Genomic DNA, 23,668 nt, shown 5'->3' with positions numbered 1-23,668 from the left:
TGGTTCTCCCAGAGCTTAGCACAGTACATGGCATAAAGAAGGCACTCCAATACTTGCTAAATGACCGAATTTAACTATTCTGTCTTTCAAACTTGGAAATGCAATATGTGTCTCATTATCCTGTCACCAAAAAAAGAAGAGTCTACTTTATGCTGCTGCTGCTAAGTCGCTTCAGTCATGTCCGACTCTGTGATATCCCATAGACCACAGCCCACCAGGCTCCCCCCGTCCCTGGGATTCTCCAGGCAAGAACACTGGGGTGGGTTGCCATTTCCTTCTCCAATGCATGAAAGTGAAAAGTGAAAGTGAAGTCACTCAGTTGTGTCTGACTCTTTGCATCTCCATAGACCGCAGCCCACCAGGCTCCTCCATCCATGGGATTTTCCAGGCAAGAGTACCGGAGTGAGTTGCCATTGCCTTCTCCAGTCTACTTTATACCTAGGTTTATTTAAATTGATACTTTGTAAACACTGGTAATAAAAAGCGTTATTTCAGTGAAGGAAATAAAATCTTGCCATGACAATATATTTAAGCATATTATTCTTAAAACCATCCTCCGTGCTTTCTCAAGTCCATATTTTGCCAGAACTTTCTAAAACTCAGATTGGGGGACTTCCCCTGGAGGCCTAGTGGTTAAGACTCCCTGCTTCCACTTGGGCATGGGTTTGCTCCCTTGCTGGGGAATTAAGATCCAATAAGCACAGTCAAGAAAAAAAAGAGTAGTTTAAAAACAAACTCAGGTGGGATCATGCCTTTTATTCTAAAACTTTCAATGGCCCGAGATAAAGTCAAATGACACAGGATACTTACAGTCTCCCCCTAATATAGCTTCCTTATCTCCTGAGGTACTCCTCACTCCAGTCACAAAGAAATAAAAGGGAGAAGACAGCCAATACTTACCAAACACCTACTGTTAGGCAAACTGTTATATAATTTCAATATATTCACTTATATATTTCTGTATCTATTCCTATATATCTATGTCCTCAGAATGGCTCTTCATTTCTTTGTCTACAGACAAACTCCCAATTCAACCTTCAGGACACACATCAGCCAAGTTTGGAAATAACTGAATCAGATGACATCAAGGGTCCCTTCCATTGGGAAGATTCTGAGAACCATCATCTTTCCAGTCATGAAGTAGTCTCCAAAAGCAATATGAGGTAGAAGGTTCAAAAGATTTCACCATTAAACTTATCTCTGACAAAAAATACAATTAACCAACCAAGTGAAATGTGTAAGCCATTACTGGTCCTCATTAAAAAAAAAAAACACAAAAACTCTTAAGGCAGTCTGGGCCAACTGGGGAAATCAGAATACAGGTCAGAGAACATTACAGAATTATGGTTATGTAAAGAGAATGACCTTGTTAGGAGATGCTTGCTTACTATTTGGGGGTGAGGTGTCAGTGTCAGCAACATATGAGCAAATGGTTCAGCAAAGAAAAAGAAAAAAATAAGGCAAATTTGGCAAAATGTTAAATCTACTGTTCAATTTTCTGTATGTTTAAACATTTTTTATAATAAAAAGCTGGAAAAAAATAGAGCGGCAGACTATCATGAGTTGCCACCTAAATAAGATGACTGCTACACACCCCAGAGCTGATCTAGCCACAGGAAAACATCACTCACTCTTGGAGGCCACCTTTACCCAGGTTTGCCCACAGGAGCCCTGCCTGGGAATCTTTGCATCCTCTGGGATTGCTCAGAAAACGCTCAGATTGCTCAGGGAAACTCGCCCTGGGTCACAGCTCTGAAGCCAAGTAGGTGAAAGGGAACCCACCACCTGCCAAACAGTAATGGGCAGGTAAAGACCTGAGTAAGAACGTTTCCAAAGGGCACAAAGGAAGTAGACGCCTAGATGCCAATTACCCTCCTTCAGCGTCAGCCACCACCCAGGCAGCTTAAAGTACAGTCTGTGGAGTTAGCACCAGCCTGGGCCCTCGCCTACATCAGCCTCTTCCCAGCTGTGCCTTCCTGGCGAGGCTCATTTAATTCCATTTTTAATGGAATAGTTGCTATGTGACTGGCACTGTTCAGGCTTTTTTTTTTTTAATTGGAGGATAACCGTTTTACAATGCTGTGCTGATTTCTGCTGTACGGCAATGGCAATCAGCTATAAGCATACATACACCCCTCCCTCTGGAACCTCCCCCTCCCCAGCCCACCCTCTAGGTCATCACAGAGCACCAAGCTGAGCTCCCTGCGCTATACAGCGGATTCCTGCTAGCTGTCTATTTTAAACATGGTGCTGTATATATGTCAATGCTCCTCTCCATTTGTCTCACCCTCTCCTTCCCCTGCAGAGTCCACAACTGTTCAAGCTTTAAATATCCCTAGGCTGTGGTCTTCTGATGTGTAAACTGGGGCTATTTGACAGCACATCCTTCAATAAGTGAGAATTAAGAAGACAGGCACTGTTCAGCACATGGGCTCACCTGATGCTGTCAACCACGACCCACCAAGAAGAGGGTTCGCAAACATCACAAACATAGGACTGCTTTGAAGTTAGCCTTCTGTTTATGGCAGTATTGCCATTCAGTTCAGTTGCTCAGCTGTGTCCGACTCTTTGTAACCCCATGGACTGCAGCACGCCAGGCCTCCCTGTCCATCACCAACTCCCGGAGCCTATCCAAACGCACGTCCATCGAGTTGGTGATGCCATCCAACCATCTCACCCTCTGTCGTCCCCTTCTCCTCCTGCCGTCAATCTTTCCCAGCATCAGGGTCTTTTCCAATGAGTCAGCTCTTCGCATCAGGTGGCCAAAGTATTGGAGTTTCAGCTATCACTTAGTCAAAAACAACTATTACTATCTTTGGGTGAAGATGTGTCTAAGCATCTCCTTTTGCTCCCTCCTGAAACGTCACTAAAAACTGCAATCAGTAAAAGGAGTCATGAATACAATGACGAGAACAGAAGAGGAGACAAGAGCAGTAAAATTTTGAAAGTTGCAAAGCAGATAGACCATGGTCACTGACTGAGCATGCCCAAGAAAGCTGGCCATCCAAGCCAGCAGCAGGGAAAGCTGAAAACCAGCACAGTAAAGGCTTGAGGGAGGCAGGAAAACAAGTTACGGACCAGAACCTGTCCCCTTTCTCTCCGCTCAGTCTTTCAGTCATGTCCGGCTCCTTGCGATCCCATGGACTATAGCCCACCAGGCTCCTCCGTCCGTGGGGATTCTCCAGGCAAGAATGCTGGAGTGGGTTGCCAGGCCCTCCATGCCTCATCCATATCCAGACAGAAGTCTGAAGTTTTCCCCTATGTCTGGCCTTCTGGACTGAGGGATACCAGGTACAATGGCAGACTCAGGCATCAGACTGAAAACTGGACAGAAGCAACTGCCATTCCACTGTTCTGGTGCAGGAGACTGAAGCCAGATCCCTTCCAGACAGGAGTCTGGAAAGCTACGCAGAGAAGGGAAACTTAAAATCATTACAATCTCAGAAACAAGAGAACATATTGCATCTTAAAGCAAGAACAGCATGTTATCATAAGAAACATTCAGAGACTAAAAAACAGCCTTTGAATATTGAAAGTATAACCGTGGGGTTTTCTTAAATCCAAATATAAAGTTTGGGAAGTAAAAGTTAAGAAAATCTAGCAGTAAGTAGATGGAAAACAGAAGAAAACAGGTAAGAAAATGAGAAGACCTTTACAAGGCTCACATCCAAGTAACAGGTGTTTCAGGAGGAACTACAGAGAAAATATGAGGGAGAAAAATAACAAAATATTCAGGAAAATTTTTCCAGAATAGGAAGAACTGTATTTTCAGATTTAAAGGGCTCATCAAATACTCAAAATAATGGATGAAAATAGACCCACACTAAGACACACCATTTTAAATTTCAAATCACTGAAGTCAAAGCAGAAAATATGTGTGTGTGTATGTGTGCATGCATGCTCAGTTGTTTTCGATTTTTTGCAACTTCATGGACTGTAGCCCACCAAGCTCCTCTGTCCATGGAATTTTCCAAGCAAGAACACCAGAGGGGGTTGCCACTTCCTTCTCTAGGGGTTCTTCCTGACACAGGGATCGAACCTGCATTTCCTGCATTGCAGGCAGATTTTTTACCCATTGAGCCATTGGGAAAGCCCCCAAATCACTGAAGTCAAAGCAGAAAACAGTCTGCAGAAATTAAAAAACAAACAAACAAATGGTTTACATACAAAGGATCAAGAATCATAATCAAAACTCCCCTTGTCAGGAAACTACTGGTGTCTGAGTGCCGTCAGAGCGAGCAAAAAGCAACAAAAGATCCCCACACAGGAGAGCTAACGGGAGCCCCGCTGGGCCCCCAGACAGGGAAAACCGGCCGGAATGAAGCAGGGTCCCACTGCTCCGCCAGCTTTTTCACGTGAGGACTGAATGCCCCATGAAGCTGGCCCAGACTCCCACTAATCCATCCTCAGCTGGGCCCCGGCTGGATCCTGATCATATACTGAGTCCTGCAGCCAACATCAGCAAAGGACACTCGCTTCTCTTACAGAAGGTTCTGCTCTGACCTACCCTGGTACTGCAGGGAGGCCACGGCGAGCAGGCCACTCCCTCTGACCGTATTTCTGCCGTCCTTCCAGTGTTTGCTTCACACTAGAGCCTCCCAGATCCCCTGAGACAGTAGTAAACGTCTCCCAAGACTCACCCAGAGCACTGCCCACTGACCTCTTCAGAAAGGGCCCCTGTCAGGAAAAGTCAAAGAAGCTGAAGCCATTCTGTCTCCCTCCTCTTTCCTGGAAGCTTTCATCTTGAAGTGACAATAAAAACTGTCCTTGCCTCACATGGTCAGGATTGTGCTCGCAATTACGAAACAAAATTTTAGTCTCAAAGGCAGAAAGCACTAGCATTTTTTTTAATAAGCCTGTTTGGACCTCATCTGTGCTCTGGGGGAAATAATTTCCTTATCTCAGTTTACTTAATGAACAATCCACTGTTAATAAAGACACAGTTTATCGTCCTATAAGGTTTGTGCTTAACTGCAGAAATTAATAAGGTGTGATCATTATAGCCTTGTAGAAATGATTCATCACAAAGGTATTATAATTCTGTTGCCCTCTGGAACATTAACCAATTATATCTAACTCAGCACTTTTATTGAGACAGTCCTTTCTCTAGGGACTGCATACATATCTGTTTCTTAAGTGCTCTTAAATAAACCTATTCTTGGCAGCACTTTCACAGTAACAGTAAAATAAAACTTTGAAACATGCTGTTTGTATGTAATATGTTTTTAACACTATTCACTCAAAACTAAATATACTGTTTAAGACGTGTAAATATTTACATGTGTGTACATATATGTATATGTGTATATTTATGCATTCATGTGTAACGCTTATTTGATAAAGTAAGAGAAAGATTAACTTCTATCAGGATAGAGGCTCTCTCTGGAAGAAAGATGTAAATGTTTCCTTTCTTAATGTGGTTGTAGATACAGTGCTGATCACTGCAACAGTATTTATTCCCCACAGCCTTCTCCATACCTGAGACACCTTCCACAACAAAAGGAAGTTATTTCAAAAGAGAACAAGAATTCCAGTTACTGTTGTATATTCCGGGGGGATTACCACAGGAGGGTGTTACACAACACGCCTGTTCACATTTTCTCTTCCTGAGGGCCCTCTATTCATTCCTGCTAAGCCAATCAAGTGAGTCAATATAACCTTAAAGTCAACACCACTAAGTGGCAACAAGGTTAAAAATTTCACCATAATTTAACCTGGTACTCAAAAATGTTTTTGATCCAGCCTCTAAATATTAAAAGACACATAGATACTAAGAAATGCATTTAAATCAAACAAATTAGCTATTGTCTTTAAATTGTAAAGTCCTTCAAGTTACAGAAAGATTCCACGTGAAAAGAGCAGGAAAATTATACTCTAAAATACAATAATCTGTTTAAACTATCTACCTGAGACTTATCCTACAATTTCCAAAGATATTCACATAGTAAATCTTTTAATGGCTAAAACTCAGAAACAACCAAAACATCCACCAATGAGGGTCCAATAAAATATATTAAAGTACTTCTAAACAGTGGCATGCTTGACAGCATTTTAAAAATGAGGTAGGTCCACACTGATATGATTCTGTCCTTATATTAAGTAGGTTGCCCAACAGTATCATGGTACTATCCCCCTCCAGGGGTTTCCCAGGTGGCACCACTGTTATAGAACTTGTCTGCCAATGCACGAGATGTAAGAGTTGCAGGTTTGATCCCTGGGTTGGGAAGATCCCCTGGAGGAGGGCACAGCAACCCACTACAGTATTCTTGCCTGGAGAATCCCACGGACAGAGGAGCCTGGTGGGCTATGGTCCTTTGGCTCACAAAGAGTTGGACAAGACGGAGGTGATTTAACACAGCACATCCCCTCCTCAGTTCAGTTCAGTTTTTTTGCTCAGTTGTGTCCGACTCTTTGCGACCCCATGAATTGCAGCACGCCAGGCCTCCCTGTCCATCACCAACTCCCAGAGTTTACTCAAACTCATGCCCATCGAGTCAGTGATGCCATCCAGCCATCTCATCCTCTGTTGTCCCCTTCTCCTCCTGCCCCCAATCCCTTCCAGCATCAGGGTCTTTTCCAATCAGTCAACTCTTCACATGAGGTGGCCAAAGTACTGGAGTTTCAGTTTCAACATCAGTCCTTCCAATGAACACCCAGGACTGATCTCCTTTAGGATGGACTGGTTGGATCTCCTTGTAGTCCAAGGGACTCTCGAGAGTCTTCTCCAACACCACAGTTCAAAAGCATCAGTTCTTCAGCACTCAGCTTTCTTCACAGTCCAACTCTCACATCCATACATGAATACTGGAAAAACCATAGCCTTGACTAGATGGACCTTTGTTGGCAAAGTAATAATGTCTCTGCTTTTTAATATGCTATCTAGGTTGGTCATAACTTTCCTTCCAAGGAGTAAGTGTCTTTTAATTTCATGGCTGCAATCACCATCTGCAGTGATTTTGGAGCCCAAAAAAATAAAGTTAGCCATTGTTGCCACTGTTTCCCCATCTATTTCCCATGAAGTGATGCGACCAGATGCTATGATCTTAGTTTTCTGAATGTTGAGCTTTAAGCCAACTTTTTCACTCTCCTCTTTCACTTTCATCAAGAGGCCCTTTAGTTCCTCTTCACTTTCTGCAATAAAGATAGTGTCATCTGCATATCTGAGGTTATCTATATTTCTCCCAGCAATCTTGATTCCAGCTTGTGCTTCTTCCAACCCAGCGTTTCTCATGATCCCCTCCTAGGGACTGGAATTGAGGGTGCAAAGTAAAGAAACAAGGAGTTCTAACTTATTCTAACCTTTTACTTGATACACTTCTGTGCTGTTTCTTTCTTTCTTTCTTTTTTTTTTTTGGCACTTGGGATCTTAGCTCTTAGACCAGGAAGAGAACCCCTTCTTCCTGCAAGAGAAGTGCACAGCTCTAACCCTGGACGGACAGGGAATTCCCTGGTTTCAATTTTTCAATTGATATTCCTCTGTAACAATTAAAAAAAATATATATTCACAACCAGAATGCCTTACGGTAATCATTTAAAGGAGTCGATAAGGATAAAATAAGATAAATTCTTTACCCTGGAGTTCAGAAGTGAATTCAGAAATGACCAGCCAGTTAAGGCTGCCCTAATCCTAGTGGGTGGAGGAGGATGGAGGTGGGGAAGGCGTGTCTCCGGAAGAGGAACACTGCGCCCTCCCCTGCTCTCCTTAAACCAGCCTTTCCTGCCGCATCGATACTCAAGATAACTTCGGGTTTTCTTCTTAAGGACAAAGAGGCTTGCAACAGTATTATCGGCCTAAAACTAAAAAAAAAAAAAAAAAAAAGTCTAATGTTTGTTCTACGTCTGAAAACTGTTTGCAAAAAGAGAAGACAAGTGTCTGAAGATGATGGCAAAGAAGTGTGACAAGCCTGAGAGTCAGAGGCTTGGGAACTGTGAAGCTAAGGGGTGTTAGGGTGCGGGTGGGTGAGGAGTTTGAGAGAACAGGTGGCACACGGCGAAGAGAAACCAAGGTCTTTGAGAGGCACAAGGCTGACGACACGTTCACGCCAATCGGAGGCTTGCATCCTTGCCCAACACACACACACACACACACACGAGGCTCGAATCCTTCCCCAACACACACACACACAGCGTCAGCAGCGGGGGGGGGAGCGAGCACAGCGGCTCTCATCATCACCGCTTTGGCTTTAGAAGGTCACGTACTTACCTTTACAAGTTAAGCACCTTCCCGTGATTAACTCGAGAGTCAATTTATTGCTTAAAAACGAGAACAGCCGTCCCCAGTGCAACTACACGGGTTGCGACACGGGCTGCTCTGTATCTCAAAGGACACCCACCCTGTACGATCAATCCTCCAAAGAATGTCCATTCTCCTCCATCTCCACGCCACACCTCTGTACAGAGAGCCGGAAAAGTCCACCCAACACGGACCACACTCCCAGCAAGGAAGGGTTCAGAGGCAACGCGAAGTGGGACGACGAAGCCCCTGAGGGCCCCGGGGCCCCGCGCCGGCGCACCTCTCCCTCCCCTGCCCCGCCCGCAGCGCCGGGAAGCCTACGGCTCCGAGATGGAAACCTTTCAGAGGAAGCAACCCGACGGCGAGAGCCCGCGGCGCTCCCCCACCCCGACCCCCGAGCGCCGGCCCCGGTCGCCGGAGCGGGCTGTTGAGGAAGGAGGGCGGCGCCGCCTTGACGCCCCGTGGACCCCGCTTCGCCCGGCGGCGGCGCCGCGCACCGGGGAGGCCCCGGGCGGGCCGAGGGTGCCTCCCTTCGCTTCGGCGGCGGGCGCTGGTCCCCTCGCGCGCACCGAAACCGGCCGCCCGCACTCACCCGGCTTCCCCGACGCCCACGCTGACCCCTCGGGTGCACACGCAGAGGCGTAGGCGGCCACGCCGCGGCCGAGCCGGCGTCCTCCGCGCCACTTCAGCCCCGGGAGGGGAGCGCTCGGGAGCGGGCGACCGGCGCTAGGCTGAGGGCGCCGGCGGGGCGGGGCGCGGCGCCGTGCGCACCGCGACAGCCAATCCACGCGCAGCAAGTGGCCGGCCGGGGCGGGGCGGGGCTCGGGGGCGGGGCTCCGGGGCGGGTCCGAACGCCAAGGGGCGGGGTTAGGGCGCCGCCCGCCGGGCTCCGCGTCCTCTGATTCGCGGATGCGTAGACCTGGCCGGTCCTGCGGTCTGCTTCTGGGTGGCAGCCCCGCTGCGTCTCTGATCAGGAACTTCAAAGTGTAGCATCCGTGAGATCGCGTGCAGAGGGGATCCCCCGGGACCCGGGGGCAGGGGCTCTCTTTGCCTATAGGCCCTTCGCCGTTGGCCACAGGTGTCCAGTGTAGGGCACGTGGTCCCGAAGGATTCTCTGGAAACTGAGGGCCTGTAGAGATGTCCTCTTCTAATCCCCATCACTCAGAAATGATGCTTTTGAACCGTGGTGTTGGAGAAGACTCTTGAGAGTCCCTTGGACTGCAAGGAGATCCAACCAGTCCATCCTAAAGGAAATCAACCCTGAATTTTCTTTGGAAGGATTGATGCTGAAGCTGAAGCTCCAATACTTTGGCCGCCTGACCCGAAGAGCCAACTCATTGGAAAAGACCCTGATGCTGGGAAAGAATGAAGGCAAGAGGAGAAGGGGACGACAGAGGATGAGAAGGTTGGATGGCATCACCAACTCAATGGATATGAGTTTGAGCAAACTCTGGGAGATAGTGAAGGACAGGGGACATGTGCTGCAGTCCATGGGGTCGCAAAGAGTAGGACATACCTAGCCACTGAACAACGACAACCACTCAGAAATTGAAGCCTAGAAAGATGAAATTATTTGTCCGAGGCTACCAAGCTACCAACTAGTACCATGGTTACCAAATGGTTACCCATGGTTACCAAAACAACTGACTAGTCTTCTGATTCTATCCTGATGTTTTAACCAGCCATCCAGATTTTTCTTTTTCTTAAAATCAGGTCTCTTCCTACTGTCTCCTTTAAGGAGTATACACCAAAGAGTACTGCAGGAGCTAGGTTGTGTAAAACACAGTGGACTTCTAAAACTATTGTCTTTCTGGGACTTCCCTGGTGGTCCCATGTCTAAGACTCCAAGCTCCCAATGCAGGGGGCCCAGGTTTGATCCCTGGTTGGGGAACTAGGCTCTCATATGCCTCAGAGCAACTAAGCCCGCATGCTGCAATTAGGGTCTGTGTGCCATAACAGAACATCCCACGTGCCGTAACTAAGACTTGACGCAGGCAAATCAGTAAATATTTTACACACACACACACACACACACACACACACACACACACACACACACACATTGGGGCTTACCCAGTGGCTTAGAGGTAAAGAATCCAGTTGCAATGCAAGAGACTTACAGGAGACATGGGTTAGGAAGATCCCCCGGAGAAGGAAATGGCAACCCACTCCAGTATTCTTGCCTGGCAATCCCCATGGACAGAGGAGCCTGGCAGGTTACAGCCCATAGGCTCACACAGTCAGACATGACTGAGCAACTCAACAACAAGAACTCCATATATATATATAGTCTTTCACCGTAAGCTTATTGGGTTGTGAAACAGAAAGACTTCATGTTAGTAAGTCCGTTAGAACGGTTGTATTTGGACTTAGAATTCGGATCAAATTCCTATGGACCTTTTGAAAGGATGGATATGCAGTCAGTCATCTGAGTAAAAGACAGCCTTTTTGGTTTTTGTTTGTTTTCTACAAAACTGAAACATTTACTGCCTACAACAATTAGAGGATCAGCACCAACATGAAGCATGATGGTAACCGGTGTTTTTGTTGCAGGTGAAAAGATGGTCTTTTAGAGTGGAAACAGGACAGCAGAACTTGGCAATCATTTGATTCAGGCAGAAGAGGAAACATTTCTTTCTAAAGTCTAGACTCTGATGACACTGGATACATTTATCAGCTGGTTTTCTTTCAGTTACAAATAACAGAAAAAACAATCTCAAATTGGCTTTTTAGAATAGTATAAAGAAAAAAAAACTAGTTTTAGAACAGAAAAAAGAGGATATGATCTCAGTTTAAATAGAGATTTGGCAGGGAGATGGGAAGGAGGCTCATAAGGGAAGGGATATATGTACACATACAGCTGATTCATGTTGTGCAGCAGAAACTAACAGAACATTATAAAACAATTATACTCTGATTTTTAAAAAATAGAGATAATGAGAAGTCTGATACTCTCACAAATGAGTCATGCTTTTTTACGTGCCATGTTAAAATAATCACCTATACAGCAAAAGGTGGTGATGAAATAGTACAAGTATGCTATGTCAGGGGTATATTCAGACACCAGTGTTTAAAATACTGATATGGAGACAAATTCTTCAATGTGTAACAGGGAACAAAGAATGAGTCAGAAAAACGTACAGTAGTATAAAAGTATAAGAAGCCATAAAGAAGTTAGGTAGGGGACTTCATATGTGGTCCAGTGTCTAGGACTCCATGCTCCCAATGCAGGGAGCCCAGAGTTCAATCCCTGGTCAGGGAACTAGATTTAGCAGGCCTCAACTAAGACCCAGTGCAGCCAAATAAATAAATATTTAAAAAAAAAAAAAGAAAGCCTCTGGGGAAAGTATAAAACAATACAAGAGTGACATCAAAATGAATAAATCACTTCAACATGTAATTTTTATAATATTTGTTTAGTCATTCAGTCGTGTCCGACTCTTTGTGACCCCATAGACTATATGTAGCCCACCAGGCTCCTCTGTCTATGGGATTCTCCAGGCAAGAATACAGGAGTGGGTTGCCATTTCCTTCTCCAATTTTTATAACATAGATTGACTTTAATTATACTGGAAGGATAGCACATACGAAATGCTTTTAAAACAATGCTTATTGATGAAATGAATCAGATTACTGAGTTTCATGTATGTCTTCTCTATTAGTTATCTACTGCTATATAGCAGATTATCTTAAAACTTAACAACTTAAAACATTTATTTATTTATTATCTTGTACAATTTTAAGACTCAGAAATCTAAGACCAGCTTAGCTGACTTGTTTCTGGCTCAGGATTCCTCATGAGATTATAATCAAACTGTCAGCTGGGTCTGCAAATACTGAACACCCACCTAAGGCTCTGCTTCCCATAAAGTTCACTCATGTGGCTGGTGGCTGGTGGCCTTGATTCCTGGATACGGGCGCCCTCTCCAAAAGGCAGCCTCAAGACATGGCAACTGGCTTCACGCAGAGTGACTGATCTGAGAGAGGCCGCAGGAAGCCTACAGCCTCAGAAGAGAGGTACCGCAGTCCGCTCTATTCTGTTGGTCCCGCAGAGCACACCGTGATGCCTGCTCTGTCGTGGGAGTGTGTGTGGGCTAAGTCGCTTCAGTTGTGTCTGACTCTTTGAGATCCCATGGACTGTAGCCCGCCAGGCTCCTCTATCCACGGAATTCTCCAGACAAGCATACTGGAGTGCATTGCCATGCCTTCCTCCAGTTGATCTTCCCAACTCAGGGGAGGAACCCGCATCTCTTACATTTCCTGTGATGGCAGGCAGGTTCTTTACCACTAACACCACTTGGGAAGCCGATTGTGGGAGAATGCTACGCACACAAAAAAATGTGAATATCAGAAAGTGGGGATCTTTAGGGGTCGTCTTGGATGCTGGCTGTGATCTCCATTAATTTAATTTTGGATTAATTATTACTAAAATAACATTTACTTCTAAGTTAAAAGGGATATCAAAAAATAAATAATAAAAAAATTTTTTTAAACCAAAAAACAGGGAGGGGTCTGTTCTCCTCTGGTACACATTTGTCTTGAGCACTACAAATGCAAACTCCAATAGACACATAGTATTGGCAAGTCAAATGTCACAGGCCATGGTGCCATCAGTAACATTTTTCTAAAATGAGGTACAATTCTTGGTAAGTTCCCAAGAAAATGAAGTACAATTTTCACAGTAGTTGCTTTTATGGAGGTAAAAAATAGTGTATTTAAAACCATGCAAAACTGGCATATTTATATGTAAAATATAATCCCATTTTAGGCTTCGATGACTATAACCAGAGTATTCACCCATATGAATGTTTGGTGGGATGTTTGAATGCTGAGCAGGACAAGGAACAATTCCTCACTTTGGTCAAGTACGCTGTACACTGTGAAACACCCAGTGTCCCTGGCCCCATCTCTTAAGTGCCTGTGGTCAGGGATGATGTGTAAAATACTTACCAACTAGGGTTGCATGGACTTACCAACCAGCCAAAAGATGACAGCCAGCATGACAAACTGGGCTTCCTAGGTGAAAGTGAAAGTCGCTCAGTCATGTCCTGCATACTCCATGGAATTCTCCAGACCAGAATACTGGAATGGGTAGCCATTACCTTCTCCAAGGGATCTTCCCAACCCAGGGATCAAACCCAGGTCTCCCGCATTGCACGAGGATTCTTTACCAGCTGAGTCACGTAAAGAATCCACCTGCCAATGCAGGAGATTCAGGTTTGATCCCTGGGTGAGGAAGATCCCCTGGAGAAGAAAATGGCAACCCATTCCAGTATTCTTGCCTGAAAAATCCCATGGACACAGGATCCTGGCAGGCCACAGTGCATGGCATCGCGGAGTCGGACATGACTAGCAACTGAGCACAAACACATAAATACACATAGCATGACATACTGGTCCAAATGGCTGCCTGTTCAGTTCAGTTCAGTTCAGTCGTCAGTCGTGTCCAACTCTTTGCAACCCCATGGACTGCAGCACACCAGGCCTCCCTGTCCATCACCAACTCCCAGAGTTTACCCAAACTCATGCCCATCGAGTCAGTGATGCCATCCAACCATCTCATCCTCTGTCGTCCCCTTCTCCTGCCTTCAATCTTTCCCAGCATCAGGGTCTTTTCAAATGAGTCAGTTCTTCAAATCAGGTGGACAAAGTATTGGAGCTTCAGCTTCAGCATCAGTCCTTCCAATGAATATATAGGACTGATTTCCTTTAGGATGGACTGGTTGGATCTCCTTGCTGTCGAAGTAGTGCCTTGCATCTTGTCCACTGAAGATTCTCCCTCAACTTTCCAAAATGTCCTGTGGGGGGCAGTAACGCCTCTGCCCAGAACCACTGATTTACAGCTGAGGACCACCCTCTACCCGCAAGAAACAGGGTCAAATACCTGTGGAGAAGATTCCCTGGCAAAGGAAATGGCAACCCACTCCAGTATTCTTGCCTGGGAAACCCCATGGACAAAGGAGCCTGGCGGGCTACAGTCCATGGGACCTCAAAGAGTCAGACACAACTGAGCACGTACGCACGCTCACACGCCTATTCCCCTCCAACATCCAGCGTTTCATGTTCATCATCTCAAAGGTTTACAACTATCCTGCAAGTTGAGTCTAATGATATTCATTAGATAAGAGAAGACAGATGCCTAGGAAGGTCTCATAGCTAGCAAGTGGAAAATCCTGGATCTGAATTCAAGTCTCTCGAACTCTGAAGCTCATTCATTTCCTCTCCCTACATCACACTTCCTCTTGCTCACAGGTATTATAGGCAGTCAGGGAGGCAGGGACCTCAAGAGAAATAAATGACAAGAATAATAATCCAGCTATAAAGCATACTGAATCCTACCTACTGTATAGCACAGGGAACTCTACTCAATACATATAGTATTGACCTATATGGAGAAAGAAATGGCAACCCATTCCAGTACCCTTGCCTGGAGAATCCCATGGACAGAGGAGCCTGGCGGGCTACAGTCCATGGGGTCGCACCGAGTCAGACACGACTGAGCGACTAACACACACACACACACACACACGAAGAAAGAAGCTAAAAAAAGAGTTGATATATGGGACTTCTCCGGTGGTCCAATCGCTAAGACTCTGAGCTCCCAATGCAGGGGGTCCGGGTTCCATCCCTGGTCAGGGGACTAGATCCCACATGCTGCAACTAAAGATCACGCATGCTGCAAGAACACCCAGTGCAGTCAAATACTTATATATTTGGTTAAATAAAACATAAAAGAGTTGATTTATGTTCATGTATGGCTGATTCACTTTGCTGTACAGCAGAAACTAACACATTGTAAGTCAACTACACTCCAACAAAAAGTTTAAAAAACAAACAAAAACCCCACTGAATCCAAGGTAGCTCCTGGGAACCTCAGTGTATGGAGTTCTAGAATCTTCTCTCAGGGACTTCCCTGGTGGTCCAGTGGCTAAGACTCCATGCTCCCAATGCAGAGGGCCTGAGTTCAATCCCTGGTCAGTGAACTAGCTTCCCACATGTTGCCACTAAGACCCGGTATAACCTAAATAACTAAATGTTAGAATCTTCACTCAGTAATGTGATCTGGTCCGTCTCCTCCCTGCCAACCCCAGAGCTCGGTGTGTGGGTAAGAACAGGGGTTTGGAATCAGACCAACTCTAGTCAGTCTGGATTCAAATCCCCAGCTCCGCCACTTTCCGGCTGTGTGCCAGGTTATCTAATCTGTGCCTTAGTTTCTCCATCTCTCAAAAAAGTTAATAATAGTACCTATGTCATAGGACTGTTGTGAAGATTAAGTGAGTTAACGCAAGGAGGTGTTCACCAAGTGTGAGCTTCTGTCGCCTTCGCTGTCGCTCATAGCTTATGACTTGTTGTTACACCCTATCTCGCGCCTGCTCTATGATAACCTCAGCTTGTGTTCGCCCTCTCGATGCCGTGTGGTCCGCCTCTGTGTCACCTTGCACTGCTATGTACTTCCTTTGCTCAGTATTGATTAGTTCTAATTTCCATGAGCGGATGCAGCAATCTCATGATGGCTTAACAGATGAGATAGAGCTATATGTGTTGATTTGGAAATATATTGAAGATACATTAAAAGGCAGGTGAAGACAAAGATAAGAACGTGTATAATGTGCTCACATCCGTGTATTTTTGAGACAGCAATGGAGGGACAGTGTGTGTCTATAAATCATATACAGTTGACCCTTCAACAACTCAGGGGTTGGAGTGCTGACCCACTGTGCAGTAAAAAATCCAAGCATACCTTTATAGTTGGCCCTCCATATTCTGGTTCCACATCCCAGTCTCAACCAACCTGGCTAGTGCAGTACTGTAGTACATACACATTTATTGGAAATAAAACAAAACAAAATAGATAGAAGTGAACTTACACAGGGCTTCCTGGTGGCTCAGTGGTAAAGAATCCACCTGCCAATGCAAGAGACAGGGTTTCAAACCCTGATCCAGGAAGGTCCCACATGCCACAGGGCAACTAAGCCCATGAGCCACAACTACTGAGCCTTGGTGCTGCAACTACTGAACCCCGTGAAACCCAAGCCTGCGCTCCACAAGAGAAGCCACTGCAGTGAGAAGCCCTCATACTGCAACCAGAGAATAGCCCCTGCCTGGTCACAGCTAGACAAAGTCCACACACAGCAACAAAGACCCAGCACAACCAAAGTAGATAAATAAACAAAATTTAGAAAAAATACATGAACCTGCACAGTTCAAACCTGTGTCGTTTAAGGGTCAACTATGCACAGAGTTTTTTTCCAAAGTGAACTTCCCTGCTGGGCCAGTGGTTAAGAATTTGCCTTCCAATGCAGAGGACACAGGTTGGGGAACTAAGGTGTCACATGCCATGTGGCAACAAGGCCCGCACGGCACAACAAAGACCCAGCACAGACAAAAATTTAAAAATAAATTTTTGAAAGGATATTGTGGTTAGATAGCATCAGTGACTCAATAGACATGAGTTTGAGCAAACTCTGGGAGATAGTGAAGGACAGGGAAGCCTGGTGTGCTGCAGTCCATGGTGCCACAAAGAGTCAGACACAACTTAGCGACTGAACAATGGTGGCAGGATAACAACCGCCCCCCGCAAATATGCCCTAATCCCCAGAATCTCTGAATATGTCATGTTACACAGCAAAGGAAAACTAAATTTGCAAGTGGAATTAAGGTTGCTACTGACTGACTTTTTTTCTTCTTAATTTTAATTTTTATATTGGAGTATAGTTGTTTCACAATGCTGTTACTTTCAGGTGTATAACAACATGATTCAGTTATGTATATATGAATATCCATTATTTTCAGATTCTTTTCCCGTATAGGTTATTACCTAACATTGAGCAGAATTTCCTGTGCTATACAGAAGGTCCTTGTTGATTATTTTATATGTAGTAGTGTGTATGGGTTTCCCTGGTGGCTCAGACAGGAAAGAATCTGCCTGCTATGGGGGAGGTCTTGGTTCAATACCTAGGTTGGGAAGATCCCCTGGAGAAGGGAATGGCTACCCACTCCAGTATTCTTGCCTGGAGAATTCCATGGACAGAGAAGACTGGTAGGTGACCATCCATGGGATTTCAAAGAGTTGGACACGGCTGAGTGACTGACACTTTCACTTTCACTAGTGTGTATATATTAACCTGACTTTAAAACGGGGGAGATTATGCTGAGTGAACTGGATGGACCCAGGGTCACCATGTGTGTGCATGCCAAGTCCCTTTAATCATGTCCAACTCGGTGCGACCCCATGGACTGTAGCCCGCCAGGCTCCTCTGTCCATGGGATTCTACAAGCAACAATACTGGAGGGGGTTGCCATGCCCTCCTCCAGGGGATCTTCCCCACCCAGGGATTGAACCTGTGCCTCTTACATCCTCCTGTATTGGCAGGCAGGTTCTTTACCCCTGGCGCCACCTAGGAAGCCCAGGGTCACCACAAAAGTCCTGAAAAGCAGAAGAGGAAGAGTCAGTGTGATGAGACATGAGAAGGACCCCCCTGCTGTTGCCGGCTTTGAGGAAGAAGACAGGGCTATAAACCAAGATACAGGCAGCCTCTAGAAGCTGGAAAAGGCAAGGAGTTGGATTCTTCCCTAGAACTGCAGGAGGAATGAAGCCCTGCTTGCACTTTGATGCTAGCCCAGTGGGATCCACTTTTGGGGGTGAGGGGTCCTTTTGCAGCACCTCACCCCAGTCACTGATATCTGAGAATCCAGATGGTGGGATGGTGGATTGCCTTCTATGACTTCAGTAACTGTATGTTGAATGAGTAGAACTTTGTTGAAAACAGGAAAGGCAGTACTTCTGGGAACAGACAAATAAGCAGGAGTTGTGCCTGAGAGGTATTGAAAATGTCCCGGAAGGTGGCTGAGGCCCAGGGATGGGTATCCAGGCATTAATATAACAGGGAAGTATGGCCCCACTCATACAGACAAGGCTACAGGGGACTCCCATCTCTGGGAGGGGTACCCTCAAGAGTAGGGCTACAGCCTGGGAGCACAGTGGAGAAAATGACAGTGAAGTTGTATGGACAAGGTCCTACTATATAGCACAGAGAACTACATACAATATCCTGGGAGAAATCACAATGGAAAAGCATATTAAAAAGCATGTGTATACGTGTATACCTGAATCACTTTGCTGTGCAGCAGAAATTAACACAACCTGTAAATCAACTATACTTCAATTAAATAAACAAACAAACCCAACAAAGACTTTACTACCCTACATGGGAGTGTTAGATTTTGTGCATTTGTTGCTCAGTTTACATGACACTGAGGAACTTGAATAACCTCACTTCTTCAAAGAACCAACTGTAACTGGCCTATCACTAGGTTAACAAATGAAAGGGCCAGAGTTACTCAAAGTTAAAAAAATAATAATAATGCAATCATTCTGTCAAGGAACTTAAAACTACAGTCCTGAGGGACCAGACTACTGACTGAGGCCAAACCTCGGGCACACAGAACAAGGACACAAAGACAAAAGTCACTTGTGATCCAGAGGTTCTATCCTCGTGGTGCTGGGCCAGGGTCTTCATTCTACAGTTTGAAGAAAGGAGCCATGAAAAGGCTGGGAATCAGACAAGAGTCTGATATGTGCCTATTAAGGGGTTTAGAGATCTCAGTAAATTATTACTACATCTGAAAAGCTGACAGTTACATGATGAGAAACCAACAGAAAAAGGTCAATGCTGCATCAAAACAGAGCCTAAGTGTCAGATTCTGATTCCACAAATGCCAATGAACTGGCCAAATTTTTTTTTTTTCTGGCCTGGAAGTTACTTCAGTAAGTGACCCTGTTTGTACATAGTGAACTTGCTTTTTTAGCAAGAAGAGTCCGTGTCTGTCAGTTTTGACATCAAGCGAGAAGATAAAAAAACATTTAGATGGTCAGACAAAACATGTTTATTATTACTGTTAGTTGTTTAGAGAACCAGTGGACCATTGAATAATCATAAAGTTTATTGATTAAATTTATTAATATAGACATTTACAAACATAAAGTGCTGTGCTGAAATCAGGAATTACTAGAGTTTTCTGATAACCTTACCTTCTCATTAGCTAATATGAAAAATGATTTCCTTGGATTTCCCTGGTGGTTCAGTGGATAAGAATCTACCTGCCAGTGCAGGGGACACAGGTTCGATTCCTGGTCCAGGAAGATTCCACATGCCATGGAGCAACAAAGCCCGTGCACCGCAACTACTGAGCATGCGCTCTAGAGTCCATGACCTGCAACTACGGAACCCACACACCAGAACTACTAAAGTCCACACATCCTAGAGCCTGTGCTCTGCAACAAGAGAAGTCACCACAACGAGAAGCCTGAGCCCCACAATGAAGAAAAGCCCCTGCTCATCGCAAGCAGAGAAAGCCTATGAGCAGCAATGAGGACCCAGCACAACCAAAAATAAAAATGGTTTCCTTTATATATGTTGTTGTAATGCGATTAGGTAAGTGAAAGTCACTCACTCGTGTCCAATTCTTGGTGACCCCATGGTTTATACAGTCCATAGAATTCAACAGGCCATAATACCAGAGTGGGTAGCCTGTCCCTTCTCCAGGGGATCTTCCCAACCCAGGAATCAAACCAGGATCTCCTGCATTGCAGGTGGATTCTTTACCAACTGAGCTATCAGGGAAGCCCCATAATTAGGTTTCATGTACCATAATTAGGTGTCATGCATCTAATATTTAACAAGATTCACAGATGCATCATCAACTTCTAAGATGTTCTGGAACAATAGCTTTTATTATAAAGTTCTTATTTCACACTGGTCACAATTGAATATAGAGTAACAGATCATTGCAGAAGCTAGTGATAACTCATTCAACAAAATAATCACATATTAAAAAATAATAATAATAATCACATATTATACCCATTAATGCCCCATCATCTAAGCAGAAAGGTCTGAAATTTCCTTCTGAAGATGTAGTTTTACTTATCTATCACACACTTTACAAAATAACTTGTTCTTCCAAAATCAGAGGGGCAAGTGACAAGCTTCTGAGACACGTCCATTGTACAGCACTCTGAATTAAATAAGGAAACAGACAGCTCCTTTTGACAAGTCTCCATATCCTTCTAGTTGCCCGATTCTAATTACACAGACCTTAAAAAGTCAGATCATTCTGAGAGTGGATGGGACACATTCTCATGGATGTCAATCTCTTCTCATTTGCCAAAGGTGCAAGTGAGCACAAAATTCTGACATCTTGTACTTGCTTATTAAAGGGTTCCTAAGACAGGAAATTGGATCCCTAAGACTGTAAACTGATATATTCCTCTCATTGTAAAAGCCTCTGAGAAGTGTGATACATAAGAGAGGCTTCAGGTAGGTTTATGTAAAACCAACATTTTGACTCTGATTAGAGATGAAGCCATAAGTGAAACTTTGTTTCCATTGAACCCACCTCTGAGAGGTCAGAAAATTAACTCTTTAAAGTGGACATTGGAGTCTATTTCTAGAAGAGCTAAATCAGTTAGCTTGGCTGATGGATCTTTGCTGCCAATGGCTCATGAAGTTAGACAGGACAAAGTACAACCTAGATGTTTGGTGGTTTCTTTATTCAGTACCCACAGAGAAGGACTTTATTAAAAAAAAAAAAGAAAAGAAGAGTGCTGGAACTCCATTACACTAATTTCCTATCTTAATGTTTCCAACCATATAATGTCCCAAAGGTCTTAGGTTAGTTTTGTGCTTTAATAAACTTGTGTCAATATTAAATTGTTTCCTCTTGTCTTGCTATGTCCTCAGAACAAAGCTGGTTGAATATTTCTCTGACTTAGTTTCTAACAGTTCTCTCACTCAATTACACATCACTGTAGATGTGGGTTGTTTTGTGAAAAGTACAGAGATGCACAGTTCTCAGACTCTTCTGTGATAGAAAGAAACCACAGCCTCTATGTGTGGTGTTAATACTACTGAAAATTATTTGGGGCAGTACTGTGAACATTGAGATGGTCATATTTTAATAAATTTCCACACATTCATCCAGTTAAAGAAACTGGTCTTAACTCCAGGTGTTTTCTCTCCTTCTCCCGGATCAATGTTATATGGGTTTTTATCCGTGACTTCTTTTGTTTTTATAAGGGTCATGTATATTTCCTGGGTTCTGGCAATTTCTTTCTGTGCATCAAAATGGACCTTCTGCCTAGTCAGAAGGGGAACAATTAAATTAAAATCATTAATTCGCTTATTTAGCTTTTTGATGTTTTCTTGAAACTGCTCACAAACTTGGTTCCACTGTTTCTGTTCAGCTGATGTCATTGGAGTCCCAAGTTTTTTCCTCGACACTAAAATTGCCTCCCTGAGTTGATCAATGGTATCCTTTATTTCCTTTTGCATTAGGATCCATTCTGGTTGGTATCCATTATCTATCAATATTCTGTTCAGGTTGTGAGTCATAGGATCAATATATGAACAGCCAGAAAATTTTTTCAGAGGTTTTCCTTTCCCGCTGAGATTGTCAAAGTCTCCTTTTGCCATTGATTCCTGAATGAGATCTTCCACCAAACGCTCTATTGCCTGAGTTATCTTTCGTTCCTTACTGTGTCTTACATCTTTAACAGTGACACTATCAGTGAAATACTGGCTTTGCAGTTTCTGCTTTTGGTATTCCATCACTTGTTCAGTTGCACGGTCTGCTCTAAACTGCCTGTACTGCTTCTCTCGTTGACTCGGAGTCCCAAAACCAATACCCTCAAAACTTAAGTAATGCCGGTGTTGGGGTGTTTTATATTTGAATTTTTCTTCTTCTTCTTCTGTGTCTTCAACTTTACTCTGTCTAGCATTTGTCTGTTCTATCACGTGGGAAAGTACCTTCCTGTAAGCTTCTTCAATCCTTATAAACGTTGCAGAATCAGCAGTACTAGAGCCACCATCTGGATGGTATTGCTTGGCAAGCTTACGAAAAGATTCCCTGACATCATCTGCAGAACAGCCTTCATCCAGGTTCAGCAGCCCATAATATTCTCTCATATTCCTTTTGGATTTATGGGTTGACATCATTCTAGTTCTTATGACACCAAGATATGGACCCATTTTCATTCGATTAGGAATCACTGAAGCACTTCTCAGATGAGATCTTAAGATCTGAGCCATCATCACATACGTTGTGTTCCTTATGGTACCCAGAGTTCTTCCCTATCAATGATCTATAAAACAACAAATATAGAGTGAAGAAAGTTGTATTATCAGCTAAATTCATATTTTCAGCAATATGAATGAAATTACGCATACAATAAGGGCAGTTCTTTCTAAATGCTGCTGCTAAAATTCTCAGAGCTACGATTCATTCATGTTAGCAGAGAAATGGAAGTTGATGATGTCTTACATTAACATATTGCAATATGATCTAGATTCTACTACTAACTAACCCCAGAATGTTAGAGCTGGCAAGTTCGCAGAGATCATCTAATCCAATCTTCTCGTTTTATGAGAAAATGTAGACCCAGAAGGTTAAGCAACATAACCAAATCCAATAACAAGGTGGAAGGGCACAATAAGCCTCTTGTTTAACTGTCTGTATCCCCAGCAGATCATGAACTTCATCGGCACCATTACTTCTTTAGTTAGCGAATGTATCAGTCTTTACCGTCCCAAGGAGTCTTCTCACGAGGAGACATGTGAAATAATCAGGGCACACGCCAAAGTATGTACCTAGTCTGACACTAAACTGAATAGAATCAAATGTCCAAAAAAGATTTTAAGCTCTGCAGCCTGTTAGGAAGGAGCTATTCCGCTGCAAGTCGAAAAACCAAGATGAAAGGGTGAGCCCTCTCAAGACGTTAACTATTATTTTTAAAACGCACGGTACAGAAGAGGAATGCAGTCTTGTACGAGGGTAATGGCAATGAAATGCTGGAAGTGGTTTCATTGAAAATAGGACTTTGATGTATACATGCTAAAACTGAGTTCCCGGGGACTCCAATTTCTGGACAGTTGGGATCGAGGACTTTCAGGTTTAACTGGGACTTCGGTGATGGTGCCCACGGTGGCCGTCGCGAGGGAGGGGTCAGTCCCGACGCTGGACACGCCCCGCCCCGCCCCCTACTCACCTCAGAAGCGGCTCAGCGGCTCCCGCGTCCAAGCTGCGCCTTGGCGCATGCGTGCGCCATCTGCCCTTCGCTTCACAGGCGTCTCGGCGGGAGGCCCGCGGCAAGCGCCGCCGCTGGGCTAGATCATCTGCGTCTTACACAGAGGGAACCCTCGGGGTGTGGCGGGCAGTATTATACCTAATAGGGACAGACGTCCTACCTTACCAGGGAACCTCAGAATGTCCTTTAAGCCCTAGTCTTCTCTAGAGGACAGGAGTAGGAGCTTTCGGGAGGCCCCGCCCCGTCCCGGGCACCAGCTCCGCCTCCGCCCCTAACTGGAGCGGAAGATGGATAGATCGAGCGGGATTGTGGGAGATGTAGTTCTTCCGGAAGTGCGGCGCGCGCAGGAC

The 23,668-nt window shown here is 44.6% G+C and overlaps 2 protein-coding genes across 2 annotated transcripts in view; both read right to left on the bottom strand.

Moving 5' to 3' along the window:
- TMEM50B (transmembrane protein 50B) overlaps positions 1 to 8,986 on the bottom strand; it is a 39,396-nt gene extending 30,410 nt beyond the window's left edge. The window contains exon 1 of the mRNA XM_043448901.1: positions 8,826 to 8,986. The gene's annotated coding sequence lies outside the window, so the exon portion shown is untranslated. The remainder of the gene's footprint in view (positions 1 to 8,825) is intronic.
- Positions 8,987 to 19,951: 10,965 nt separating this feature from the next.
- Positions 19,952 to 23,582, bottom strand: DNAJC28 (DnaJ heat shock protein family (Hsp40) member C28). The gene is made up of 2 exons (XM_043449028.1): positions 23,280 to 23,582; positions 19,952 to 22,376 (listed from the first exon to the last, which is right to left on the bottom strand). Exon 2 carries the CDS (start codon positions 22,324 to 22,326, stop codon positions 21,184 to 21,186), a length of 1,143 nt encoding a protein of 380 aa, XP_043304963.1. The 5' UTR covers positions 22,327 to 22,376; positions 23,280 to 23,582; the 3' UTR covers positions 19,952 to 21,183.
- Positions 23,583 to 23,668: the final 86 nt, after the last annotated feature.

Source organism: Cervus canadensis, chromosome 27 (assembly GCF_019320065.1).
Source record: "Cervus canadensis isolate Bull #8, Minnesota chromosome 27, ASM1932006v1, whole genome shotgun sequence".
Lineage (NCBI taxonomy): Eukaryota > Metazoa > Chordata > Mammalia > Artiodactyla > Cervidae > Cervus > Cervus canadensis.
The sequence above is the reverse complement of the archived record's forward strand: the minus strand, read 5'-3'. Positions and strand labels throughout refer to the sequence as shown.